Genomic DNA, 10,419 nt, shown 5'->3' on the forward strand with positions numbered 1-10,419 from the left:
TCACCTCCCCCTCCCCCCACCGCCCCATTCCAGGCTACAACAATGTCTGGCTAAGATTAAAATGCCTGGGGGGCACAGACACCACAACGATCTTGTAGCTGGGTTCAGGACAGCCGGGCTCAGTTCTGTCTTGCAGTTATGATTTATGGGCAGCAGCATGTAAATCCACTGGGGCTCAACCTTACAGATTAAACACTGGAAACAACCTTGGCAGAGTTCAGCAATAAAAGCTAAGGCTTCATTAATGTTCTACTAAAAAACACACATTACATGTTAGAATGGTGTAGATTAAGCATTTGAGAGCACCGTTCTGGGGCTGAAAGAAGCATTCCCTGAGGAGACATACCTGCCTGGTTCAAGACTTTACCCATCTTTCTACTGAAGCAGAATGCCAAATTAGATGAATAACTGATCTAGCAGAAGACAATGGCATTGCAGGTCTCCAGAGGCTGAAACTAGCTGTGCTTGCCAAGTGATTTGTGACCCTCTGAAGGGAGGTACTAGAATCGCAGTGATGGAAGGTCATGTTGAGCCTTTTCTCCCAAACACCTGGAAAAGTGGGCTGTTGTTTCCCATTAGAAAAGCCTTATATCCAAGTGCATTACAGGACCTTCGGAAAATTGCTTCATCTGTGGCAAAACAGGAGCAGAACCCAAGCTGTCTGACACCTCAGCTTCAGAAGCCCTTCAATTAAATTGTTACACTTACATCATATTGCCAAGAAACGTACAAGATATATAGTTATATACAAGAAATAAATACAGTGAACACTTCCAACCTTTTCCTGAAAGCACTGACTACCTTTTCTCCAGCTCTGAATCTCCAAGGGTTCCATTCATCAGCTGATTTGGAGTCCATTTTAATGTCAAACTCTCTGCTGACTGATGAAGAGAGAGATACCCAGGAATTGCCTCCAAGTCATCTTTCTGTTCACAGAAGCAACAGACAACCCAGGTGACTCCAGCGCACACGCAGAATTGTCATGTTCCAGTCTTCCCACACCTCACAAGTTCCAAAGCAGTGCATTATCTAGGAACTGCTGAGGGAAACCTTAACACTGAGAGGGGGGAAAAAAACCTAACCCTAACCCCACACACAGTATGGTCACTGGGTTTATGAAATACAGGCCAGTATGTTTGTTCCTACCCACCGGCCCACTTCACAGTTCACGTTGGTCAGGCAGTGAAAGCATCTGTCCCTTACCATAAGAGAGTCAAGCGGGGGGGCAGCCCTGTCCTAAGGACAGGACGTTAGGCGAGTACCTGACAAGCCCAGCTCATATTCCTCCCTATACTACCGACTTCTCCAGTCAGCGCCCGGCAGCAGCTGCGTGTATTGGCCCCAAACTCTGTGCACTCACCGGCTGCACTAAGACATTGTTTTTCCCATACAAAAGGTGCGTTCGGGAATTCTGGTGCAAAGACTCCACGTACTCTCTTGCCGAAGCAGCAAAGCGATCTTCCGATGAGCTCCCACTTGAATGTCGTTTCCGGATCTAGCACATGCACAAACATAGTCGAGGCAGATCAGGTAGGACACGAATGGCTGTACCAGCAAGCCCTTAAACCCAGAACAGTTCCATTTAGATCAACCTTTGTAGAGAGGAACTTCTTCTGGAGCCAGGAGACCTTGCAGAGAAATGACCTGGACTCTTAGTCATCCCCGACCAAAGCAACTCATAATTTCTTGTGAACTCCCTGGTCAGATCATAAGTGTCAAAAGCCACAGAATTTGGTCCTGGATCTCAAACTTCTCCACATACAGATAAAGAGGACATTTGGGCCCAAATGGAATTCTAATCTCCATTACAGAGGAGTTGTTCTAGATTCAGATCTGTTCTAGAAAGGTTGTTCTAGATTCAGATCACTCCCTCCTGGGGCTGATTTTATTATGAACCTGTGCCCTAACTCAGAAACATCTACACAGTAAATACCTACTCCCAGGGCTGGGCGCTTCGACGGAGAGTCTTGGCGGCCGTGTACTCCGTGAATCCGGTGTCGCTGAACAAGCTCATCTGCTGAAGGGTCTGTCCAATAGTGATCTGCTGTTTTCAGCTTGGTGTACTCCAAAGCACATGGTCCAACTGTGGGAACAGCCCAAGAGAAACCGTCTGAGTCTGTTCAGACATGTACTTAGTCTTATCCCACTGGCCAAGTACCGAAAGTGAGACTTCCTTTTCAAGCCAAGTGAATATTAATGATCATTTAATAATCCTACAGGATCAGCCCATAATATAGACAATACATATAACAAGTTATCAGGTCCGATTATGTAGAGCTGTATAAAAATATTCCTGTAGGACACAATATGCTGACACAGCAGCATTAGTAGGTAGGACCTGCCAGCAAGCACTCAGTAAAAAGCCTTTTCCATTTTGTTCTCTAATTCAACCAATAATTAGTAATAAAAACAGATGACAGTCTCGTAAGCAATAAAATAACATCTATGTTGCTCTGTTATAAATAGTTAAACTACATGCTGGAGATAAAAATCACCTTTTGTAACACTCATAAAGCAAATTGTTTTAAGAAACAATTTATTTTCTTTAGCATAAGAAGTAACTTTGCAAGAACTCACCTAGAAGAGAAGCCAGTATTGGGCCACAAACGGGGTCTGCCAGTAAAGCTTCTTTTTCATAATATTTACTAGGAATGAAAGATCAGAGCCCGGTCAAAACACTGGATGTTATTTTTAAAAGCTCTTATGCCTCCTAGTAGCACGAGTCCCTTGACTTTAAAAACACCACATTACTGCTTACCAGAAAGTACGCCAAAGGAAGGAAAAGAGAGAGGTCAGAGAAGCCAGACACGCTGCTGTTACCCTGACAATTCCTTCAGCATTTGCTGTGACCCCCTCAGCGCACTGGAAGGCGACTGTGTGTGCAGGGCAAGCTTGACTACTGCGGTTACGTTCCAGGTCAGACTGCACACTCCATACAAACTGAGGCCAAACGCTCGTTTCAAGGGCTATTTCATACAATTAAACTACCTGCATGAAAGGGAAGATTTAAGAGTTCAGAGTTCTAAGAGTTTGACTGTGGCGGAAAATGGGATCCAGGCTGTACGTGTGGAGTGCTGGGCACGTGCTGAAGTGGAACACATTTCCAAAGCCTGGGTTTAGTTACAGGTCTAACACAAAAATTCCTGCAACACTGAATTTAGTCATCACGGCAAAATTGCCTCTCACACAGCGGGCTGATAAGAAACCTGTATCTAAACATCCAGAGGCAGGACCAAAGGGATCCAAACCCCATGCTTCTCCTGAACTTGACAGATAGAGGAAAAGCAGTTGCTAGAGATCATGCATCTCCCCTAAAAGCTCTAACGGAGCCTGACTGGCTCATCTTCTATCTCCTAAAGAAGAAATGCTCTGTTGGGCATGCAGGTGAAGAAGGCTTTCACACTGTGCAGCATCCTGGACTGTTTTTAAAGATCATTAAAATATACTGCAAGAAAGCTATGGAGAAGTCATTCCAGCCTATTTTAGACATGTGCTTTAGAATGAGATCAGTAACTATCAGTTACTAGACTCTACGGAGCACAAAAGGAGCCTAGAGCAACCAGTTCAATAAACCTATGCTTCAGGCTTCTGTATTTAACAAGATGACCACCACCCCTACTTCGAATCCACGTTCTGCCCTTGATCAGCTGTGTAATCGCACAGAGTCACCTCCTTTCAATATGCTCACTCTGCCTCATATAGTTTTGAGCTGAGCTCTTGAGAGGCAGGAGCTTGCCTTGTGCTCAGTCTGTTTACCCAGTGTATTTGATTTGGGGCTTTGGGCACTAATGCAATATGGAGACAAACAATAACTCTCTGCAAGCAATTTTGTTGGTTTTCCACAGAGACCGAGATCCGCACACTTCTTAAACATCTCTTCCATCTATGAGGAATAATCTTGAAACACTGTCAAGAACAATGAACAAATAGTAGCTCTTGCAATAACCCCAAGTCTTCCCATCACAGCAGGCAAAGCTGACTTAAAACCACAGAGCAAAAATTCAAAACTCCCCAATTTCTTGAACTGTCATTATCCTCTCCCATCTCTTCCACTAGATGGGGCTCAAACTCTAAACCACCTTCTCTTCCGCGGCAAGAGAAGAGCTGAAGGACTTAAGCATAGAGCGTCTGAGCAGTAATGTCAAAAATGCACGAGAACAAGCCTTACAAAGGGGTTAGTTTTATTCACTACGGCAAGTTGTCAAAATCAGACACCTGCAAGTAAGGACGTGATTCTAACTCGTTTGAGTGGTGGATGGAGAAGGCAGGAAGGTGAACATCTACAGTACACGGTAATGGAACAACTGAGACCAAACTCTCTTGACATGTCTCCAGGTGAATTATGTGGAAAAAGAAATTAAAAAATCCTTGTATGCATGTATCAGCAGAGATACTGATACACTGGACTAGAATGCTTTCATTAATTGTGTCCCTGGGCCACAGCCAACCCTCCCACTGCCTCTTCAGCACGCAGCTCTTAAAACAAACTGGCACTAGATACCCCAGAGCAATGGGTTTTTTTGAACAGCAAAAAGACCTTTCTTCCATTCTCTGTCTTTTTAGCGGCGAGGCAGAGCATGAAAATAATGCTGACACAGAAAACAGTAATGCAAACTTGGAAAATACTGTGAAAATAAGTCCCTCTGCCCTAGCTCTCTTCCTTGTTCACATCCATGGGCTTTGGACAGCCAAGAGCATGTCCCTCCAGAGCAGAATTACAAGAGCAGCACCACAAACAAACTGCAGTGTCAGTGGGTACAGATGTGCCTTTCTGGGAGATGGACCATCAAGCTTTAGGGTTCCTATCTTTCTCTTCTTACAAGAAACTGTCCCTCCAGAGTGCCCCGTAATTCTTCTATATCAGATATGGGAGGGTAGGAAGGGTAAGAGTGAAGAAGCACCTCTTGGGAAACCTAAACTAATGCCGAACAGCAGGAAGAATCGACAGGAGAGAGAGGACTTGTCTTTTCCTCTGAAAGTCCCTGTGGATTAAATCCACAAAGCATTGAAGCTCTTCTCCAGTTTGCAAGGGAAGATTCACTTTACACAAAGCTTGACTTTTCTAAAAGGGAAACATGATTCAAAGAACCTGTTTTCACAGTCCTAAGGGTTTTCTCCTGTTCTAAACCCATTTCCGCTCCTTCCACCCACAAAGGGCTGAAACACTGTCAATGATTCAAAACAAAAGTATATTTTTTTTTCCCTCAACACCTGTGCAGCTTGTTTGCTTCTTACCAGAAGTCTGCATCACAGAATTTTGCAGGAGACTTTTGATTAAATCCCTTGCTGCAGGGATTTCATCAAATGCCTGTGCTCCTGATTCCTCCCTTACCTGCAGTTATCGACAATATACTGCACAATCTTGTCGAGCACTTTCTCAATCAATGCTGTCCGAACCCAAATGTGTTTGATGGCCTGAGGTGTCAGGACGGGTGTCTTGCTCGTTGTTGATCCCTGTCTCTTGAGGGGTTCCTGCCCATTTGGCTGATTTTTCCTGCAAAAGGAGATAAAGTAGTCAGAATTTGGACAAGTCTTCTCACAGGAAGCTCTCCAGGGAAAGACGGAGTGGAGAGGTGTTGGAGTACACAGCACGTATCTGCCTACCTGTATACTAGCTGTCTACATCACTGTGTTAGTACTCACCACTGCCGAGGTGCAGAGTTTTAGTCCATCATCAGGGATTTGCTGAAAGTCACGGCTCTAATGACTTAGGACGTCTAAGCTCCAAGTTATGAATAGGAGAAGATGATCTAACTCACAGACAGATGCTCTAAAAAAGCTCCCAAACAGGCCTGTAGTAAGTATCTTGGGCTAGAGAGTCACCTTTTCCACTTCTGAACCTTTAGGAAAGGCCCAACATTTTAGCTCCTTCAAAACTCCCACAGACTGGACTGAAACGATTAAGCTGTAACTCCACTGCACACCTTACACCCCAAAAGAACAAAAAATCAACAAAATGAAGGGCTGCAGAAAATAAGTAGCACCTGAAGAACAAAGCCTGCTTCTTATCAAACAGAGCTTCACCCTTACTTGGGAAAGCCACAGGGAGGATGGTAAAAAGAAGATTCCTGTCTCCCAGCTTTGTCTGGTACCTTCCGGCTGAAGCTAGCCACAACCCCAAGAACACACACAGTTGTTTCAGTATGAAACATTCCCACTGAGAGCAGAAGCATGGACTAGGATTTGAGTTAACACAGACAGAGCTTTTCCAGGGACCTCCTGCCATACCATCACGGGGCAACCCTTGGGCACAGGTCCATCTTCTCCTCCTCTCTGTAAAGCACCATATATAGCCATGGCACCGTCTGTGCTAGCCTCTTGGCAGCGAGATCCTACCTCCTACCACCTACAGAATGACAAGAAGACAATCAAGAGACGAGCAGCATCAAACTGAGAAACGAGAACTATAGCAAATGAGCATCTGAAGCCAGCTGGGAGCTTGCTTACAGCCAAGCTCCCCTGCTTGTTCCTACAGCGTAAGCCAGCACAGCAACAGGTCCACCGCAGAAACGAGGTCCTCAGTGCTGCCCGTTAGCAGCAGGACAGCAAGCCAGCTACACAGAGCGGCTGCTCAGCACGGTGGCCTCTGAACCACACGGAAACCACTCCTCTCTGTGGAGTTATCTGCTGCCCCAGTACAGCCACATACGGTACCCCAGTATGCCATGCTGCTGCCCAACTCGAGAGGCTATTTGCAACACATCAAGGAGCAGTTTTGTGCTCTTACCCGGGCTGGGTGTCCTGCCAGCAAGCATCCATCTCTCATCCCTTGAGTACTGGTGTCCAAAAACACATGTTCACACCGACAGCAATGCTCCCTTCGCTTCTTTGGTGGCACTGGCACAAATTATCACTTGTCATGGTTGAGATAAATAATGGACTGAACAGATTTGGAACCAGAAACTGAATCTGAAGCTGAATGTGCTGCCTAGAGATTTCCAGTTTCTAAAAGGTGACCCAGACAAAGGAGAATGGGTTTGTTCTCTCTGTTTCTCTCTCCTGCTGCCTAGTAAAGCAGCTGAAACGTGAATGTGTGTTCCCTGCCTCCCTCCCCGCCAGCTTTGCCTGCGGCACGAGTTATGTAAGACAAGATGACAACACTGAATTCCTAACAGGCAGCAACAAGTCACAACACGCAGTTTTCTAAGGTGATACCAGCTGTACAGAGCCTGCCGTGGCTGGCGGGGGGGACACTGCCCCAAATCCTCTCCTGCGTGATGCGACAGGTGGCCATAGTGTAGCTGGCGGTTGAGCTGTGCCAGCCCTGCCACAGCACGGGATGGCATCTTGTGATGGGTCAGCACTCCTGCAGTTGCAGGAGAAAGGTGGACTATAAACCTGAGCTCTGCTGCTCCTACTTCTGCATGGTACTGCAGGTTTGCCTTGTCTCTTCTGTGCACTGCACAGGGCTCACAGGGAAACACTAACCCTCGTAATCTCTTTCCCAGAAATTTTTCCCCTTAAAATAGCAAAAAAAAGGTTCAATTTTGACCTAATGAGGAGAGACACCCTGATGTCTCCAGCAATCTGCAGCAGAAAATCCCTGTTCTCACATGATCCTGTTCTTTGACAGCGCTCAGGAGTGTTCAGTTAGAGAGTCCACACAGCAGCTGGGTGCTGTTCCGAGGGAGATCTGCAATTCCTCTCCTCATTTGCACAGTCCCTTGTCCTCCATCAGGCCATGACAGCACCTCTACAAGGCAACACACACACACACAGTGACAACCCCAAGCCAAGAAATACATAACACCACCGACATAAGAGGAACCGAAGGGTGTTTAATTGCTTCCTGAACAGGGGTTTTCTTAAGCCACAGCCTCAGGAGCAAATAGACTGCTACAGCATTTCCGACGCACTTTATACATCCAGCAAAGTGAGTCCACCCCTGCCATATTCCCTAATAGACTCTCTTTGCTGTGCATATTTTTTACAGCACTTAAAATTTGTGACTGTTAATAGCTGAAAAACACAGAAAATTTCTCCAAGAGAAACCACAGAATTTAAGTTCATTTGCGTATTCCCTAATAGACTCTCACTGCTGTGCATATTTTTTACAGCACTTAAAATTTGTGACTGTTAATAGCTGAAAAACACAGAAAATTTCTCCAAGAGAAACCACAGAATTTAAGTTCATTTGCTCTTTTCTGTTAGAGGACACAGCCAAAGGTCTCTGGTGGTTAGAGCAGGGTTCACGTGGCTCTTCGCCAAGAAGCAGCAAGGCTGGGGAATTTTCAGAGAAAGCACACTTTACCCCTACATTTCAAAAACTAAAATTAGTAAAACCCCCGTCTATATCAGTAGGCACACAGTTAAAATATATATAAAATAGATACTACACCTGTTAAAAACTAGATAAAGAAGTCTGATAATTAGAATTCTAATAAAGATAAATGCCAGAAAATTACACAGAAATCTAGGTACTAATTTAAACAACTGCCAAAACCGAAGTCTACGACGCAACACAAACTGAAGTTAAGTTCGCTTGGCAAAGCCCTTCATAAAGCAAGTTGGTCAAGAGGCTAAAAGTTCCTACAAGGTACAAAGACCTCCTAAGGCTTAGCAGTGTCACTGCGCTACCATCTACAAACAGAAGAAAAAATGCTCCTGTCCTGACTTACAATACCAGACACTCATCGCTCAGCCCACGCAGTAGGATGCAGACAGCAGAAGCACGTGGAAAATGTCCATCGCACTACTCGCCACTAGCAAGAAGTCTGGGATTCGACTTCAGCTGTGCTCAACTCCAGCGTGTACTTAACCGCTTTCCTGTAGCCAGTCTCTCACCTCTTCCTGAGTTCATCCTTCCTCCTACCATTCTTTGCATCCATTAATTATTTCTACCAGTATACCCACAAGTCTTTTGTTCCTGGTTTGGCAAGGAGCATGCCAAAACAGCTTTTCCAGTAAGTCTGTTCTTCAGTTCCTCTTGCGACCACATCCCTTCCCACCAACAGTCCAAGCTGGCCCACCACACCCTGATGGTGAGCACTCCCCGAAATCACCAGTCATTATTGGCTCTTGTGGGCTGGACACGCTGATCCACTACCCTGAGAAGCAAAATGAAACAAAGACCCAATTCCCAACCTCTGTCCCTGTGCTAGCTGTCAGCTTGATCAAACAAAACCATCTACCTTATAGTTACAGACACTAGAGAGACAAAGCTTTAACGGACGTGGCCAGGAAAGACCCCTTTGACTTACCAAGCAGTCTCTGTACCCTCTCTGTGCTGCATGCACCCCGTATGAATTTTGCTGGTAACCAGACCCCAGCCTCACCTGCTTTCTACCTGCTGCTGCAGTTCCTGCACCTTCTTGCACACGTCTCCAGCTACTGCATATGTCTTGCCAACCTTGGTGAACAGTGCGGCCACCTTGTCAGTCCGCAGGAAGCCGGCAGCCCTGCGCTTCAGCATGTGCAGGAGACACGCTTCCACAACACCTGCGAGAGAGCAGAGGAGATAAAGTTATGGCTACTGCTGTCCTTCTGTCTCCTCTTTGGCGACTGCCGCTTGCTAACCTTGTCCCGGTCAAGTGTGGAGTCAAGAGATTGGGGCAGAGGACAGAGACAGACAAAAAGACTGAGGTGGTAGAAGCCCCATCCCTGGTAACATCCCAGGGCAGGTTGGACAGGGATCTGGGCAACCTGCTCTAGCTGAAGATGTCCCTGGTCACTGCAGGGGGGTTGGACTGAAGGAACTCGAAAGGTGCCTTCCAACCCAAAACATTCTACGATTCTATGAAATACAAATTTTTAAAAAGATCAATAAAACCCAATCTATCAGCTTTAAAATTGAAACTGCAGATGACTCATCCAGTCAACACTGTCCATAAAAAGGTATGAAGCAGAACAGATCAATTCATTCATCAGGAGGGGAAAAACACAACATTATCCGCAAGGCGCACACTCCCCGAAACCCACGCGGGCATGCCAGCCCTCACAGAAGGGTGTGAGCTCAGCCTCTGAGCGATGCTCTCCTGTGTTCAATGACAGCAGGCAGTCCTGCAGTAAACTGCCGTTAGAACTGCCACATTAAACTTCCGTTACGAGGAACAAATGGTATTCCATCTGCTCCCACCCAGGCTGCGTGTCGCCCTGGGTGCAGCAGCTCATGTTGTAAAGGGCTGTATTTTGAGCACCACACTGTCAGGTGCTGAGCGTTTCCTCAAGACCCCCCTCCAAATCCTGGAGGCTGGCATCTCAGAGAGACCCACCCTCCCTGCTCAGTCCCTGAACACGGACCTGAGTCCAGGCAGGACTAACAGCTCGCAGAAACACCTCCAGCCCTTAGCTAGCCGAGAAGCTACGGCAGTCTGGGACCACGGGATGGGTCTGTACAGAATGGCGTTAGTAAAAACATCACCTTCATCTCCAGCACTGCTACCCTGTTTCTTTGCTTTGAAAGACTGAAGAATGACCTGC

At 46.3% G+C, this 10,419-nt stretch overlaps 1 protein-coding gene across 1 annotated transcript in view; it reads right to left on the reverse strand.

Moving 5' to 3' along the window:
* SGSM2 (small G protein signaling modulator 2) overlaps positions 1-10,419 on the reverse strand; it is a gene marked incomplete at its 5' end in the record, with an annotated part of 44,775 nt that overhangs the window by 21,140 nt on the left and 13,216 nt on the right. Inside the window, 6 exons of the mRNA XM_010132027.1 lie at positions 802-926; positions 1,361-1,495; positions 1,938-2,083; positions 2,578-2,645; positions 5,333-5,494; positions 9,276-9,438. Coding sequence (XP_010130329.1) covers positions 802-926; positions 1,361-1,495; positions 1,938-2,083; positions 2,578-2,645; positions 5,333-5,494; positions 9,276-9,438 — 799 coding nt within the window. The remainder of the gene's footprint in view (positions 1-801; positions 927-1,360; positions 1,496-1,937; positions 2,084-2,577; positions 2,646-5,332; positions 5,495-9,275; positions 9,439-10,419) is intronic.

This window comes from Buceros rhinoceros, unplaced genomic scaffold (genome assembly GCF_000710305.1).
Source record: "Buceros rhinoceros silvestris isolate BGI_N320 unplaced genomic scaffold, ASM71030v1 scaffold6820, whole genome shotgun sequence".
Lineage (NCBI taxonomy): Eukaryota > Metazoa > Chordata > Aves > Bucerotiformes > Bucerotidae > Buceros > Buceros rhinoceros.